This window comes from Sus scrofa, chromosome 13 (assembly GCF_000003025.6).
Source record: "Sus scrofa isolate TJ Tabasco breed Duroc chromosome 13, Sscrofa11.1, whole genome shotgun sequence".
Classification (NCBI taxonomy): Eukaryota; Metazoa; Chordata; class Mammalia; order Artiodactyla; family Suidae; genus Sus; species Sus scrofa.
Window position 1 is genome coordinate 31,447,461 of NC_010455.5, and position 18,891 is coordinate 31,466,351.

At 40.1% G+C, this 18,891-nt stretch overlaps 1 protein-coding gene across 1 annotated transcript in view; it reads right to left on the reverse strand.

The window, feature by feature from the left end:
• The window catches only part of PRKAR2A (protein kinase cAMP-dependent type II regulatory subunit alpha), an 89,220-nt gene that overhangs the window by 19,675 nt on the left and 50,654 nt on the right, over positions 1-18,891 (reverse strand). The window contains 4 exon segments of the mRNA NM_214258.2: positions 563-716; positions 3,099-3,205; positions 10,201-10,284; positions 13,949-14,001. Of these exon segments, the coding sequence (NP_999423.2) occupies positions 563-716; positions 3,099-3,205; positions 10,201-10,284; positions 13,949-14,001 (398 nt within the window).

The window sequence follows — 18,891 nt, forward strand, 5'->3', positions numbered from 1 at the left end:
GGGTCATGTATAATAGAGGAAATAGGATCATCGCAGTACTATGCCTAAGATATTCCAGGAAAGTTCTCTTTCCTGAAATATGGCCATTAGCCTTTCTAGTTATCTAAATCTATTGAATATTGGCATGAACCAATGAACAAGTAGATGGCCAAATCCAGAGAAAAGTTAGTCCTGGGATAGTTAGAGATGGAAAACATTGTTGGCAGAGCTTTCAATGATTTTGAAAACAAAAAAAAAAACCTATTTTTCTAAGCTGCCTCACATACAGAATTATCCCCCGTCTCTTTACAAGTCTGATAAAAACATAAATAGAAAATGTAATTAAGACCTGACATGACCTCAAAGTCGTAAGACCCAGTCTTTCCCCTGTAATTTGGAGTAAATGGTTTGTTGATAAATCACTTCAGAGAAATGGAAAAACACACTGGTACAAGATCTTCTACAATGTCTTTCAGATAACTGGCTATAAAATATAGTGTGAAACAATAGCCCAAGGACAGAGACCCTGAAATAAGGAGAATTAATACCATACCATGCAAGGGGAGCCATTTCTCTAACTCACCAGTCCCCAAAGGGAGCCTTCTGAAGTGGCGACAATGGTAGCAGCTCTCGGGGTGTTGTACATCAGAGCTAGTTCTCCAAAACTGCCATGGTTGTCATACTGACCAACAGAGCGGGTTTGATTATCTTTTGTTACTAAAATATCATAGGTTCCCCTGGAAATATAACAAGAAACAATTTCATTTATTATTTATGATAATAAAGCAATAATGGGCAAGTATACATAAATAGAAGGTGCATAAGATATAGAATGTGGTTATTGGGGATTTCCAATAGATTTTTGCTAGTATACAGAAATTATAGATTTTTTGGGAGTTCCTGTCATGGCTCAGCAGAAACGAACCTGACTAGCATCCATGAGGCTGAGGGGTCAATCCTTGGCCTCACTCAGTGGGTATGGATCTGGCGTTGCCCTGACCTGTGGTGTAGGTTGTAGACATGGCTTAGACCTGGTGTTGCTGTGGCTGTGGTGCAGGCCGGCAGCTACAGCTCTGTTTTGACGCCTAGCCTAGGAACCTCCATAGGCCACAGGTGCGGCCCTAAAAAGCAAAAAAAGAAAAAAAAAAAAAAGATTTTTGCATTTAGACCTTACAGTCTGTGACCTTGCTAAACCTTTTAATAGCACTTGGCACTTTCTAGAGGATCATGTCATGTGCAAAAGAAGACAGTTTTATTTCTTCCTTTCCAATCTATATGCCCTTCTTCCCTCTCATTAGTTCTTTCTTTGCTCCCTGTTTTTCTTTGCCTTCTTTTCTCTTTGCTTTATTGCATTGGCTAGGACCTACAGTACAATATTGGATAGAAATGGTGAGAGCAGACATGATTGTCTTGTTCTCTGTCTCAAGGGGAAAATATTCAATCTTTCATCACTAAGGATGAGATTAGCTATAGGTTTTTTATAAATGCCTTTAGTTAGGTTCAAGAAAAGTCCCTTCTATTCCTAGTTTGCTAAGAGTTTTTATCATGAAAAGGTACTGTATGTTGCCAAATGCTTTTGCTGAAAGTATCAAAATGATTGTTTGCTTCTTTAGTCTGTTGAAAACTAGAATATAGAAATGATTAAAATAAAGAAAAAAAGATACAATCTTCTATTTCCTGATTGTTAATGATTGCTACATAAAAATATTCAGAATGAACAAGCATTTGGAGAAATAGTCACTCTTTTTCTTTTTTTTTTAATGGCCGCACCTGTGGTATATAGAAGTTCCTGGGCCAGGGATGCACCTCAGATTCAATCCCTTCATGGCTCATCAGTTAATAAACCTGAATAGGATCCATGAGGATCCAGGTTGGATCCCTGGCCTCGCTCAGTAGGCTTAGGATCATGGTGTTGCCGTGAGCTGTGGTGTAGGTCGCAGACACAGCTCTGATCTGATGTTGCTGTGGCTGTGGTTTAGGCTGGCAGCTATAGCTCTGATACGACCCCTAGCCTGGGAACTTCCATATGCCGCAGGCATGGCACTAAAAAGCAACAACAACAACAAAATCAGGAAAACAACTGGAAAAAATTGAATAAGGTCTGTATAATAGATGATATTATTGTATAAAATATTAATTTCTGACTTTTATAATTGGTTTGTGCTTATGTTAGAGAATGTCCTATTGTTAGAAAACATACACTGAAGTATTCAGAGTTAAAAGGGCATTATACCTGCAACTTACTCTCAGACAATAGAGCTAATGTGGTAAAACATTAACCTGGGGAACCTAGGTTTATAAGAATTTTTTGTGTTATTATAAGTTATGTTTCTATAACTCTGAAATTACTTTGAAAGAAAAAAATGAAAGATAATTAATAGACGATATTAGGTAAAGCAACATCTTATTGATCTTAGACTCTGGTGAAGGTGTTCTTTTCAGGACTGAAAGGAGGTCAGAGGAGTTCCCCCATATAATACTAACAGGTCAAGAGATTAGGACACACCAAGGTGCAAAAGTCAAACCCACATATTTTATGTCTCCTAACATGACTTATACCTGGAACAGAGGCAGAAGGGGCCAGGGGTATGGAGGTTGAAGCAGCATACTCATGTGTAAAATTAGGCGAGGGAACAAATGATCCAAATGAAAATAAAATGTCATGGTTATTCGTTAGAAAAACAATTCACTTGAACACTTGCAAATAACATGTTTATAAAGCATAACTTGCACATCTCACCTAATTGTAGATAGGGGCAACCCAAATATGGGTTATACTGAGGACTCAGGGTGGCAGTAGATAGAGAAGGACTAGGTGTGGACAGAGAGGAGCAAGTTTTTTTTTTGTTGTTTTGTTTTTTTGACTGCACCTGAGACATGCATTAGTTACCAGGCCAGGGATCGAAGCCAAGCCACAACTGTGACCTGAGCCATGGCAGTGACAATGCTGGATCCTTAACCCACTGTGCCACCAGGGAACTCCGAGAGGGGCAAGCTTTGAGAAACTTGTTTGTTCACCTGGCCCTAAGTATGGTCTGGGCTGAATACGGCATAGGGTAAAGCACTTGCCCTGAACCATTAATATTACAGCCATGCGATTGCAAAGCTCCATCTCCTACCGTTCAATAACATAAAAGTTGTCTCCATCATCTCCTTGGTCAATGACATGCTCATCAACTTTGACTGTCCTTTCAAACATAGCATCGAGGACTTGAGAAAGTTGTTCCTGCAGGGACCACACAAGGAAAAAAGATGACTTTTTTTAATTTGTGGGGGAAAAAATAACTACACTTATCTGAGTTGGTGACTACATGGTAGAAGTCCCCACATCAGACTATTCTCCACACTCAAGCAGAAACCTCAGGGCTGTCTGAGACAAATGCCTTCCTGTGACCCATTTAGCTTTGCATCTCCATGTACACAGCACAGTTGCCAAGTTTTTTGAGGCAGTATTGTTTTGGAAAAAAAAATTCTATAATTTATACAAAAATAGGTATCTAAATCATGGTACCTATTCTCCCAGCCATAACCACAAGACTGTCACCTGTCTCAATGGCTCCACTATGTCATATGTAAAGCCATGTGATGCTACCTTCCTGTAGGTGTTGATCTTAACAGGATTATCAAATCTAAAAGGCTGAGATGGTCTCAGAAATTATCTCATGGATCAGCACAACAACTTCTCTGACTAGGCAAGCACTCACTGAACCTCTCTGGGCCTTAGTTTCTTCATAGGTAAAAAAGGATGTAATAGAGAATTCCTATTGTGGCTTAGCAGAAATGAATCCAACAGATATCCATGAGGATGTGGGTTCGATCCCTGGCCTCACTCAGTGAGTTAAGGATCTGGCATTGCTGTGAGCTGTGGTGTAGATCACAGACATGGCTCGGATCCTGTGTTGCTGTGGCTGTGGCTCCGGCAATCAGCTATAGCCTGGGAACTGCCACATGACTCAAGTGAGGCCCTAAAAAGCAAAAAAAAAAAAAAAAAAAAAAAAAAAGAAAGCTTTAATAAATATTTTCTATTGAAAAATAGTTTCTTTTTCTTTTTTTTTTTGTCTTTTCTAGGGCCACAACCGGGGCATATGGAGGCTTCCAGGTTAGGGGTCTAATCGGAGTTGTAGCCTTTGGCCTACACCAGAGCCACGGCAACGCCAGATCCGAGCCACGTCTGCAACCTACACCACAGTTCCCAGCAACGCTGGATCCTTAACCCACTGAGTGAGGCCAGGGATCGAACCTGCAATCTCATGGTTCCTAGCCGGATTCATTAACCACTGAGTCACGAAGGGAACTCCCTGAAAAATAGTTCCAATTTTTATGACTAAAGGAGAAAAATATAAGCTTAGGAATTTTTCATATAACAGGTACTCAATAAACAAGATCAATTATCAGGTAACTCATGTTGCTATAATCATTTATATACAACATATACAATTACTTACCAATATTACCTTCCATAATGAATGAGAAGGTAACTGTACCGATAAGTACAATGAAAATAAAACAGTATTATTAAATTCTAACAAAACAGTGCTCTCAGTCTAGAGCTAGTGTCCCTGTCAGGGAGATCAGTGACTAACAGAAGCATCCAGCTTCAACTCAAAAAAAGGCTTTCTCTTTGGAGGAATGTGGATTGAAGACCTGGCAAGGAAATAATTTTACTGCAGCGTAACTCCATGTGATTAAGTGTTCTGTCAGTGTGACTGCACTGCCTAAAATAATGGAGTAACAGCAAAAAGCATCTCTTTAGTTCCATAGTTTCATTTGTGTTGAATACTGTATATGCTGACAAATACTAAAAAGGAAGGCTTGCTACTCATGTATCATCCATACTCATGTGAAAGGTGAGCCCAGTGTTGCCAAAAATCTCATGTTTAAATACAGGTAACAAATCCAAATTTTCACATACAATACAGACCAGACCAAACACACATATCTATACCTGGCTGTATCTGGCCTGTGGACTGTCCATTGACAGCCTCTTGTTCTTTTTTCTTTTTTTGCCATCTCTTGGGCCACTCTTGCAGCATATGGAGCTTCCCAGGCTAGCTGTCTAATCAGAGCTGTAGATGCTGGCCTACACAACAGCCACAGCAACACGGGATCCGTGTCGCATCTGTGACCTACACCACAGCTCACGGCAACACCGGATCGTTAACCCACTGAGCAAGGCCAGGGGTTGAACCCGCAACCTCATGGTTCCTAGTCGGATTTGTTAACCACTGTGCCACAACGGGAACTCCATGGCAGCCTCTTGTTCTAACTTTTCTTCTGGCCTGGACTCTTCAAAAACATCATTGTCATGAGATACAGAATAGGGTGTGGGGGAAACACTCTGGGTTAGAGGGGACTAAAATGACACCATGACAACCAAAAGCAACCTGTGATTTAGAATTTAAAAACAAAACAAAAAGCTACAGAAAACTTTACTGGGAACACCTGAATATGGACTGTTATTAAGTAATATTATCACACCAATGCTACTTTTCTTGGGTTTAGTAATGGTATTGTGTTAATGTAGGAGAATATCCTTGTTCTTAAAAAAATATACCTTAAGGTATTTAGTGGCCAAGAGTTAAGATGTCTTAAACATATTCATAAATGGCTCAGGGAAAAAAAAGCAGTTTATTTCTACTTATACATGTGTATACATAAAAACACAAGAGAAAGAATAAATGTGGAAAAATGTTAACAACTGATCAGTCTAGGTAAAAGATATAAGTGTCCACGGTATTAGTCTTTTGACTTTTCTATAAATTTGAAAATTGGAAAACAAAAGTTTGGCGAAATAATTTTTTTTTTTTGCTTTTTAGGGATGAGGTTCCCAGGCTAGGGGTCAAGTTGGAGCTACACCTGCTGGCTTATGCCACAGCCAAAGCAATGCTAGATCCAAGCCCCATCTGTGACCTACACCACAGCTCATAGCAATGCAGGATCCTTAACCCACTGAGCAAGTCCAGAGCTCAAACCCGCATCCTCATGGATCTTAGTAAGGTTTGTTAACCGCTGAGCCATGAAGGGAACTCCAGGAAATAAATTTTTTTAAGTGGAAACAAATATACACTGGAAAGGCTAAAATTTGAAAAGACAGTATCAAATGCTGGGTAGGACACAGAACAACTGGAAATGTCATATATATTGTTGGAAGGAATACAAAATGGTACAACTGCTTTGAAAAAGATCTGCTAGATTTTTATAAAATCAAACATACACCTACCCTATGACTCAGCAATTCTGCCCTCAGATATTTTACTAAAGACAAATGGAAAAAAAAAGTTCACAAAAATACTTGCACAAAAAATCCACAGTACTATTCATAAGAACTCAAAATGAAAACTAGACCAGGTATCCACTGTCAGAAAAATGGATAAGCAAACCAGTACATTCATATAATGGAATACCACTCAGCAATAAAAGGGAATAAACTAACATTACCAGCAATGACACAATGACATCACAGGCTCCTTGATATGCTGCTCTAAGGATACAACATAATTTCTATGGTAGTCTGGCCAAAAACGTACAACCACATTTCAATCATAAGGAAACATCAGATAACTTCAAACTGAGGTACATTTTATAATGTAACTAACCAGTCCTCTTCAAAGTGACATGTTCATGGAGTTCCCATCATGGCACAGCGGAAATGAATCCGACTAGGAACCATGAGGTTGTGGGTTCGAGCCCTGGCCTTGCTCAGTGGGTTAAGGATCCAGCATTGCCATGAGCTGTGGTGTAGGTTGCAGATGTGGCTTGGGTCCAGTGTTGCTGTGGCTGTGGCATAAGCCAGCAACTGTAGGTCCAATTGGACACCTAGCCTGGAAACTTTGCGGGTGCGGCCCTAAAAAAAAAAAAAAAAAATCAAAACCAAAGTGACATGATCATGAAATAATAGAAAGGAATGAAAACTATCACAAAATCACAAATTGGAGGAGACCAAGGAGGAGTAACGACTAAATGTAACATGGGATTCTGGACTGGATCATTAACCAGGAAAAAATCTGAGTAAAGTTTGTAGTTTAATGGTATTATAACAATGTCAATTTCTTGGTTTTGATAATTGTACTATGATTACGGAAGAAGCTAATATTGGGGGAAGTGGGATAAGAGAGGGGTATATGGGAACTTTACTAGTTTTACTACTTTTCTGTGAGTCTATAACTAGTTCAAAATAAAAAGTGAAAGAGCAAAATGGAATGTTGAACTATTAATATATGCAACATCATGAAAGAAGCTCAAAAATACTGTGCTGAGTAAAAGGAGTATCATACAAGGCAGTATATATTGTATGATACCATTTATATGAAATTCTAGAAGGCAAAATTAATTTATGGGGAGTTCCCGTTGTGGCGCAGCAGAAACGAATCTGACGAGGAACCATGAGGTTTCAGGTTCGATCCCTGGCCTTGCTCAGTGGGTTAAGGATCCAGCGTTGCCGTGAGCTGTGGTGTAGGTCACAGATGTGGCTCAGATCCCGCATTGCTGTGGCTCTGATCCGATTAAACCCCTAGCCTGACCTCCATATGCCTCGGGAGTGGCCCTTAAAAAGGACAAAAGACCAAAAAAAAAATTAATTTATTATAGAATTTATTCTATATCTTGATAGGGGTTTGGCTTACCTAAGTGTGCATTTGTCAAACCTGACAAACTCATACAAACATTTCACTATATGCACATTTTACATTAAAAAACTACAAACAGGAGTTCCCATTGTGGCTCAGCAGTGACGAACCCGACTAGTATCCATGAGGACATGGGTGTGATCCCTGGCCTTGCTCAGTGGGTTAAGGATCCGGCATTGCCGTGAGCTGGGGTGTAGGTCGCAGATGTGGCTCAGATTTGTTGCTGCTGTGGCTGTGGTGTAGGCCAGCAGCTGTAGCTCTAATTGGACCCCTAGCCTGAAAACTTCCATATGCCACCTGTGCGGCCCTAAAAAGCAAAAAACAGCCAAACTCTTTCACTTATGTATTCTCTACGCTTTCCTGCTTCAATAACAGAGTTAAGTAGTTATGACAGAAATATTCATTATCTGCTTCTTCAACCAAAAGTCTGCCAACACCATTGCTGAGGGTAGACTGTATATAAAGCAGCAAGCATAGTAAAATGTTAATGTCAGAATCAAGGCAGTGGATAAATGCATGTTCTGTAAAACTCCACTTTGTCATATTTGAATATTTTCATAATAAACATTAGAAAAATGTGGAGTTCCCATTGTGGCTCAGTGGTTAACGAATCTGACTAGGAACCATGAGATTGCGGGTTCGATCCCTGGCCTTGCTCAGTGGGTTAAGGATCTGGCGTTGCCTTGAGCTGTGGTGTAGGTCGCAGATGTAGCTTGGATCCCACGTTGCTGTGGCTCTGGGGTAGGCCGGTGGCTACAGCTCCGATTGGACCCCTAGCCTGGGAACCTCCATATGCCATGGGAGTGGCCCTAGAAATGGCAAAAAGACCAAAAAAAAAAAAAAAAAAAAAGAAAAGAAAAATGTAACGAACTCTGAAAACTCAGTTATCATTTTTCAATAGTGAAATAGTAAAATGATGTTTTCCAACACTAAGAAAACTCTGAATATTAGAAAGACATAGCAACTTCTTTTATAAAACCTGCTGGTATAAAATTTGTAAGGGGTTTTATTCATAGTGGATAAAGAAGCAAGTCCCCTTTCCATTGATACAGATGGGTCTTTAAGGGGAATGGGCTGACACAGACCGATATTTCCCACAATTAGCCTTTCCTTGAACTCATGGTCCCTGTTTCATTCAGTCTCAGCCTAATGAAACGCCGATTAAAGTTCTGGCTATTTCTTTTTTTTTTGTATTTTCTAGGGCTGCACCCACGGCATATGGATGTTCCCAGGCTAAGGGTCTAATCAGAGCTGTAACCACTTGCCTTCGCTAGAGCCACAGCAACGTGGGATCTGAGCCGCGTCTGCGACCTACACGCATCTGCAACCTACACCACAGCTCTCGGCCACGCCGGATCCTTAACCTACTGAGCGAGGCCAGGGCTCGAGCCCGCAATCTCATGGTTCCTAGTCGGATTCGTTAACCACTGAGCCACGACGGGAACTCCATTCTGGCTATTTCTAAAACCACACAGGAACCAAACAGTCTTTGTTTATAGACACCAAGGATAGTTGATTCCTTTGACCAATCATGAAATCATGTTTGACCAGTCGGATTCCCAGAGGGCTGGGGAATAATATCTTCAAGAGACTTGGAGTTCCCGTCATGGCGCAGTGGTTAACAAATCCGACTAGGAACCATGAGGTTGTGGGTTCGATCCCTGCCCTTACTCAGTGGGTTAACGATCCAGCATTGCCATGAGCTGTGGTGTAGGTTGCAGACGCAGCTCGGATACAGCGTTGCTGTGGCCCTGGTGTAAGCTAGCGGCTTCAACTCCGATTAGACCCCTAGCCTGGGAACTTCCATATGCCGCGGGAGCGGCCCAAGAAATGGCAAAAAGACAAAAAAAAAAAAAAAAAGAGAGAGAGAGAGAGACTTATTTGCAGGGGCTGTTTAGTAAGAGAATTCTATTTCCCATCTTTCTTGTCTCTGCATATTCTGAGATTCCCCAGTAGGCTCAGGACCTCAGTCATTCAAGTGGCTTTAGCATACAGCCCTCAAAGAAGAGAATAAACAGGAAATTTGAAGAATCTGTCCTCAGGAAGTAGCCCTGCTCTGTATCTTCACCAAGTGAGGGAGGACAGGCACAAGCCCAGATCCTGTGCTGGGGCCCTACAGACACACGCTATACTGTGTGTGCCCCATGCCTAAGGTCTTTGCCGAGAAATAATCACAAGAAGAACCTCACAGTGAAGGTGTAAGAAGTAGTCATACACCACCAGTGGGTTAACTGTTAGCGTGAAGAGGACTCCATATTGGCATCTTTGGAGAAATTACTCCATGGAATAGATAAAGACCCTCCAAACTAAGCCAAGGTCATGCAAACCTGAGCATTTCCTTTTAACATGGTCAACTGCACAGTCCTCAAATGGTATTGTCTTGGAGGAGGAAGTACCAAAGCAGTTCAGAGAAATACTAAAAGTTATCTAAAAAGCTTGTTATGGGTTACAGTGCTCAACACAATGCAAACATTTCCAAATAAGATCAATCTAAGGTTTTAATGCCTCATACGGCTGTAGCTAAGATACTAAAACTGTTTAAATGATGAACAGGACAAAAGGTAAAAGACAAAAGTATTTTAAAAATCATTGTTACCTGATCAAGATTTTTGAAAAGAAGAATATCTTTGCAAGCTTCTTGAAGTCTGCATCTTTGTTGATCAGTTTTAGGGTGAATCACCTGCCAATCCAAATTAAAACAAGGGAAATTTAAAAATTCTATTTTAAAATATTACTTAACTAAAAAACTGGTATATTTCTTTCTCCTAAAAACAAGAAAAATTAAGAGCACATTTACCCTAATTTAAATTCTATACAGGAGTTCCCGTCGTGGCGCAGTGGTTAACGAATCCGACTAGGAACCATGAGGTTGCGGGTTCGGTCCCTGCCCTTGCTCAGTGGGTTAACGATCCGGCGTTGCCGTGAGCTGTGGTGTAGGTTGCAGACGTGGCTCGGATCCCGCGTTGCTGTGGCTCTGGCGTAGGCCGGTGGCTAGAGCTCCGATTCAACCCCTAGCCTGGGAACCTCCATATGCCGCGGGAGCGGCCCAAGAAATAGCAACAACAACAACAACAAAAAGACAAAAGACAAAAAAAAAAAAAAAAATCTATACAAATACCAGGCATACCCTGATTGTGGACAGGAAATGTGATGGGGTAAAGAGCACCCACCCTGGACCACCCACTGGCTGTGTAGCTGGGCAGCAAGTCAGCTACCCACTGGGATCCTCAGAGTCCTTATCTGTAAAGCAGAAGGTCACATATTCATTCATTTAACAAATGTCAAGCATCTACTAGGTGGCAAGCACCATTTCAGCTCTGGGGACACAGCAGTGAACAAAAGACAAAAACATCTTCTCTCACATTCAATAAAAACATAAAATATGTTAGAGTGTCATAAAGCTAAGGAGAAAAATAAGGTAAGGAAGGGTAATTAAAACTATGTGTGGGGAGTTCCCATCATGGCTCTGTGGAAATGAATCTGACTAGTATCCATGAGGACGCAGGTTCTATCACTGGCCTTGCTCAGTGGGTTAAGCGTTGCTGTGAGCTGTGCTATAGGTCTCAGACACTGCTCGGATCCAGCATTGCTGTGGCTGTGATGTAGGTCAACAGCTACAGCTCCAATTCAACCCCTAGCCTGGGAACCTCCATATGCTGCAGGTGCAGCCCTAAAAAGACAAAACAAAACAAAACTGTGTGTAGGAGTTCCCCTTGTGGCTTATCAGGTTAAGAACCAGACATAATATTCATGAGGATGTGGGTTCGATCCCTGACCTTGCTCAGTGGGTTAAGGATCCTGGTGTTGCCACAAGCTGTGATGTAGGTCACAGATGCGACTTGGATCCAGTGTTTCTGCGGCTGTCATATAGGCCTGCAGCTGCAACTCCAGTTTGACCCCTAGCCAGGGCATTTTCATATGCAGCATGTATAGCCTTAAAAAGAAAAGAAAACAAAACAAAAAACAACTGTGTGTGTATGTCATGTGTGAGTATGCGTCCAGATGAGGCCTCACTGAGAAGGTGACACTGTGTAAAGATTTGAAGGAAGCGAGGACAATCGGGGGAATGAGCCAAGTGGATATCCCTGAGAAGGACACCTCAAGCAGAAGGAACAAGTGAAAACAAGGCTTTATGGAAGGTGAATAGCATGTTTGAGAAAAACCAGGAGATGGGTGTGATTGATGCGGAGCACTCGGGAAAGATGAGGAAGAGACCACGTTTAGGGGTTTGGTGGAGGGCAGTGTAGATCACAGAACTGGCACTATTCTCCAGTGACATGGGGGCAATCTGAGGGTTTTAGCTGAGGAAAGAAAGAGATCTGACTTACGTTTTTAAAGGCACATGCTGGCTCCTGAGTAAAGAACAGCCTTGAGGGAAGCAAGACTGGAAACCAGGAAGCTACTGTGATTATCCTAGTGCTAAATGGTGGTGATTAGGAAGAGGGTGGTAGCCATAGAAGTGATGAAAAGTGGTGGAATTTTGGATGTTTTGAATACTGAGCCCAATGAATGTGCTGAAAAAGTGAAATGTGGGTAGAAAAAAAAATGAGAGGAGCTGAGAGTGACCCTATAATTTTGGACTTGAGCAACAAGAAGGATGGAGCTGCCATGAATTGAGCTAGGGAAGACTGTAGGTGAAAAAGAATGTCTAAATGGTAATAATCAGGAGTTCAGTCTGAGCTATCTATTGAAATCTAAGTGAAGGTGGCAAGTAAACAACAGCTATACAAGCTAGAGTTCAAACATCAACAACTGAATATTACTAGTAATAGTAGAGGTATAAACAAAATTAGAGTTGTCATAAGGATAAATGAGCTAACATGTGCAGTGTTTTTTAATTTTAATTTTTTCTTTTTAGGGCTGCACCCTCGGCCTATGGAAGTTACTAGGCTAGGAGTCAAATCAGATCTGCAGCTGCAGGCTACATCCCAGCCACAGCAACGCAAGCAGTGTCTGTGAACTACACCACAGCTCATGGATTCTTAACCTATTGAGCAAGGCCAGGGATTGAACCCGAGTCCTCACCGATGCTAGTTGGGTTCATTACCCCTGAGCCACAATGGGAGCCCACCATGCAGTGTTTAAAACAGTACCTGGCATTTAGGAAGTGCTCAAAAACCATGACTATTATTCCTAATATTATAGACATTCAATAAATGTTTATTGAACTAAAAAGAAACAATTATTGCCCAGTACTGCTGTTATAATTGAGACATACCAAGCTCCTTCCTAAGTACTGTCTTCAATCTAAAAAAGTATACCATTTAATTTGATCAGAAATAACAGATGTCAAAAATGTTAAGTATTTTAAATTGGTGATATTAAAAAGTTAGTAAAAAAAACTGTATTAACTTTTTAAAGCCTCAAGAATTTTACAATACCCAGAATAAAAAATTTTAAAACCTACATGTCTATTATATTCACACAATGGTAACATTTTATTTATTTATTTATTTTTTGTCTTTTTTTTGCTATTTCTTGGGTCGCTCCCGCGGCATATGGAGGTTCCCAGGCTAGGGGTCGAATCGGAGCTGTAGCCGCCGGCCTACGCCAGAGCCACAGCAACGCGGGATCCAAGCCGCATCTGCAACCTACACCACAGCTCATGCCAATGCCAGATCATTAACCCACTGAGCAAGGGCAGGGACCGAACCCGCAACCTTATGGTTCCCAGTCAGATTCGTTAACCACTGCGCCACGACGGGAACTCCTAAAAACCTGATCTTTTAATCCCTAAAATCAACCACAGTCCTGGAACAACCACTGTTAATAAATGGGATGTATTCTTTCAGGTATAAATCTTTGTATAAAGAAGTAAATAGATAGACGGATAAATAAATATTTTAAAATTATTTTTATTTTATAAATAAAATAAATGCATCTCAAATATACATCATTCCATGTCATTAAACCTGTATCATCATTTCCAATGGCTACAGATTCTCTTGATTTGAATGTACCATAATTTATCTCCTGGAATCCCCTATTTTGGTTCATTTACTTTGTTTCCATTTTTTGCTATTATAACACTGTAATAACCTCCCTAGGAAGGATCCTTAGGAAGGCTCCAACTGTTATTAGGGATGAATTCTTCTTCAGGTAACTACTTGACTAAGTATAAGACTCTGACAGCTACAGGTAGGCATCCCTTTTTACTACCACCTCAATCTTACTTCCATTTTTTAAAATAATTGTCAACTTGCTAGATAAAAGTTAGCATCTTGTTGAGATTTTATTTTGTATTTATTTTAAATATCAGCATTATTAGATGTGGAATGTAGAGGAGGAGGGGAGTGAGTGGGGAGTACAATAATTCTACCTAATACCGTTGCAGGAGTTCTTACCCTTGGATCAGTATCTTCCTCTTCCTCATCAGGGTTATAGGTCTCAGCACAGACTAAATTTGGAGAGAAAAAAATAAAGAGAAAAATGAATAAAGAAGTGTGTTTCTAGGAGTTCCCACTGTGGTGCAGCAGAAACGAATCCAACTAGTAACCATGAGGTTGCGGGTTCAAGCCCTGGCCTCACTCTGTGTGTTAAGGATCTGGTGTTGCCATGAGCTGTGGTGTAGATTGCAGACATAGCTCGGATCTGGCATTGTTGTGGCTGTGGCGTAGGCCAGCAGCTGTAGCTCTGATTCGACCCCTAGCCTGGGAACCTCCATATGCCTTGGGTGCGGCCTTAAAAAAAAAAAAGAAAAAAACAGTGTGCTTTTACTGAAAATAGGAAGTGAACACAATTTCCTTTTTTAAACTATTTTCTAAAACTCTACTGATTTTTGTAATCCCTTCCTTCAAGTAACAAATATATTAAGTACCTAGTGATGTCTGGCATTTTGTTAAGTGATGACAAGCCAGCTCTCCAGGGATTGGTAGTCTAAATAGGAGAGAAATGATAAAAATATCATCTACTAAACTCTATGGTAGCGGCAAGGACAAGCAGGGAAGTGCTGACTCTGCTGAGTTATGAAGCAGGGGTAGAAAACCACAAAGTACAATATATGCAATATAAACATATGATATGGGATTGAAATAATCACAAAAAGACTCAATTAAAATATCTCGACATTATTATGTACATGAATGACTTAAAAGTTAAGAATTTTAAACAAAACAAATATTATGTATCAGGTTCTGTTCTAGGTACAATATTATATAAACCTAAAACCGCAAGTTCTTTTGTGGTGCAGTGGGTTAAGGATCTGGTGTTGTCACTGCAGTGGCTTGGGCTGATCCTGTGGTGTAGGTTCAGTCCCTTGCCCAGGAAATTCCACATGCTGCAAATGTGGCAAAAAAAATAAAAAACTAAAACCAACTTGACTTTGTAGGTAATCTGTGTTTGTGCCAGCTGGCTACAGGACTTGTCTTTGTCATAATTCAAAACTTTAAAAAATATTCACTGAACAACTGGTATTTTTTTTTAAAGATTAAAAAAAAAAACCTGATTATTTATTTTTTGTTTTTTAGGGCTGCACTGGAGGCATGTGGAAGTTCCCAGGCAAGGGGTTGAATCAGAGCTGCAGCTGCCGGCCTACACCACAACCACAGCAACGCCAGAGCCAAGATGTGTCTTTGACCTACACCACAGCTTATGGCAATGCCGGATCCTAAATCCACTGAGTGAGGCCAGGGATTGAACACGAGTCCTTGTGGATCCTAGTCGAGTTTGTTACTGCTGAGCCATGATGGGAACTCCCTTGAACAGTTGTTTATAATAGCAGAATATCAGAAATTATGTAAATACTCATTTGAATAACGCAGATATAAGGAAAAATGAGGAAAATTCCCATAGGCTAAGACATAGTGAGTTCAAGGGGAAAAAAGACAAAAAAGGCAAGGTGAAGAGTATGCTACATAGCATGCTGGCCCTTTCATAAGAAAGGACTTTCACGAGAAAGAGGAGAGCTAAGAATGTAGGGGGATAAATATATAAGCATGAATATATATACCAAAACTTTTAACATATTTATTTTTCCATAGGAAATAAGAGGACAGTAATAAAACTGTTTCTTAAAAGGTAGGCAGAAACAAAAAAGCAGCAATAGGGAAGGGACTGAAACTTCTCTGAGTAAATTCTTTTCCAAAGTTTTGACATTTAAGTCATGTTGAAATGTTCCATATATTTAAAAAATTAAATTGATAAGGATGGAGGGAACCTAAAACAAAACACAAAGAGAAACAGATAAGCCTAACCCGCATTTTAGGTTGATAACAACCACAGAGAAGGAAAAAGGATTATCTTAAGTAGTTTCTGAATATAGTACTCTGACAATCCACTATTCCAACAACAAAAAAGAACTGCTGTTGATAGTGGTACAATAATTCCAAAACCCCCTGTGCACTATAGTTGTGAGTAAATGAATAAATACAAAGAAGTTTTTCACTGAAGAAAAGGAGAATACAAATATGGAACTGAAGAAGGATTAAAATAGGTAATGTCAGCACAAGTCATGATTTTAAAATCTTACACTTAGGTGTTACAACAGTAGACATGATGAATTATTATTTTTTTCATGATGAATTATTTAGTGAATAAAAAAGTTAGTGTACTCACTGACAAAACTGTTTTGCTAGGAATGATCTAGATTATGATTACTGGTGGTGCCCAGAATGCAACAAACCGATTCTTTCTTCACAATATATTTAGTGCAGGCCATTGCAGCTAGGAAAATTTTTCTTCTAATAAGTTCTCAACTATCTGCAATAACTGTATAATCTTTTATGATTTACCTCAAACTTCCACCTTCTCTTCTCCATAATGGAGCTAACAGTAGGTTCCTCTCTGAGGACTCTTGTAAGGATTCAAGTGAACAAGTGCCTGGCACAAAGTAAGGGTGTAGTAAATGTCAGCTCTGTGAACTATCACTATTTCCACTTCTCTTCCATTTGTCCTGGTTTTCTGTAATATTAATTATCATTATTTTGGTTCTATTCTCTATCTCAACTCTTTCTTCAGAGCTGTCTTCCATCACAGATTTTGCCCTTAATAATTTTGCAATTTTTTGTCCTCGCTATGTATTTAACGCCTGCTTTAGTTTCCTTAGAGTCTTTCCTTATCATACTCATTTCTCTTTCCATCTCAGTCTATTCTCCTCTTGGCTTTCTACTCAAAATTCATAAAAGCAATGATTTTTTTGTACTCTATCAGCATTTTGTAGTGGATCCATCCTTCCTTCCTCCCTCCGTCCTCCCTTTTTTCTTTTTCTTTCTTTTTTTTTTAGGGCTGCACCTGCAGCATATGGAAGTTCCCAGGCTAGGGGCCAAATCAGAGATACAGCTGCTGGCCTACACCACAGCCATAGCAACACAGGATCCAAGCCGTGTCTGTGATCTATACTACAGCTCACTGCAATGCCAGATGCTTAACCCACTGAGCGAGGCCAGGGACAGAACCTGGATCTTCATGGATCCTACTCAAGTTCAGTATCACTGAGCCATGACAGGAACTCCCTGCAGTGGACCTTTCTAATCTTCATTCCTGTCATATCCTTAATTTGCCAAGTTCAACTCCCTGCACTGGACCTTTCTAATCTTCATTCCTCTCATATCCTTAGTTTGTATTGTCTGTTAGGTTTATTTCTTGTTGGCAGGCAAGGAATATAAATGCTTCTTGATCTTACACTCAATTCTTTTGTGTGTGATGACTAAAAAATTATATATCTACAATGAGGGGATAAGCTGATACATACCACTCTCAATTCTCAGTTTCTTAGAGACATTTACTCACTGCGGCCAGATTCCCCTTCCTCAATGATCCTTTAAAGTAATGGAATACTCAAGAAATGGTGACTCCCAGCATGTCCTATATATAGGACTCCCTTCCCTGCCCAGCCTAGATACTCTAATTGTATGGACCATGACTTCTGTGCTATAATGCCATCAATACTCTGCTTTTCCAACAGGGACCCAGTATCTGTAAACAGATGGAGAAAAATCGGGGAGAAGAAAATAAAGCCCAGACACCATTCTAGTTCCTAAAACAGCACCAGGTAAAGTTTTGCAGAGAGTGCTCCCCAGGCCCTGGCTGGTACAGGCTTTGTGTAGCTGAGCTACAAAAGTGAAAATGAGATATAGATAATGACTCACTATCTTTCTCCAAGCCATTCCTGTGTCTGCAAGGAAACAAGTTGATCTCAGATCTAAAGTTTATCTCAGTCCTAGACTAACGCAGACACCTTCTTGAGTTTCTGGATGTTTACTGGTGCTAATGTTTGCATCTTCATAGGTATTTGGGTAGGGGACCGAGGAAATTGCACTGAGGACAGCTAACCAGACTCTATGGTACAGAGCAAATTTCTTGGTTCTCTGCACTCTTGATTAATGTTGTCATTATCAGCTCAGCTTCCTAAACTAGAAATCTGGAATTCACCATGACTTCCTTCTTTCACCTCTTGTCCAATGAATACATCAGATTCTTCCTCAGAAATATTCTCATATTTGACCCTTACTCAATCTACTCCAATTGCTACTCCTTGGTCTAGGATCGTGAAATGTCTTCTTAGATAAATGCATTTTTAAAAAACCTAATTTTGGAGATAGATGGGTACATGGTATTATTATACTAACTTTCTCTACTTTTGCATGTTATGAAATTTTTCATTTAAAAGAACAAGGCCTTGATATGACTGACAGGATTTTGCTGATAATGACACTTAGTCTTGAGCTAGCCTACTTCCAGGCTTGCTTCTCCTCTGATTTTAGAAGAAAGTATTTGAGCAACTTAGTTCATTTTCATATTTCTAGACATTAATGTAACTGAGGCAACAAATGTCAAAGTCTTAAGTTCTTAAGGTATAGCACATGATTTAAATAAATGTAATTATTTTCATTAAAATTATTAGTATGTTTCTACTTTTGGAAAAACATTCCATCTTTATTTTAAATTGGTTTTGGTTTTTTCCCCCCTTTTCTTTTGAATATTAGACTCAGATCCCTTTGCCCTCTTTCTGTCTGCCATCAACCTTTCTACTTCTCCCTGGTCCTGATTCCAAATTACTTTTCTACATAAAAATCCATTTTTAAGTGTCTATGTGATTGTTGCCCCTTGTGGTTCTACACATCAGGAAGCTTGTCTCAAAACACAAGTTACCTAGGGAGGCTCAGTGTCTGTGTGATGCCCTATGCAACCTCAAGAACTACAATGAATGTCATGAGATGCTCAAGACCTATTGAACATGAAGTCTAAAAAGAGCAGCACAGCCTCTCATTTGAGGGAATTTATTTCGCTATAGTTCTCCAGCAGATGTCACTAGTTACTAACATGAAACTAGGAATTTCCATTGTCAGCA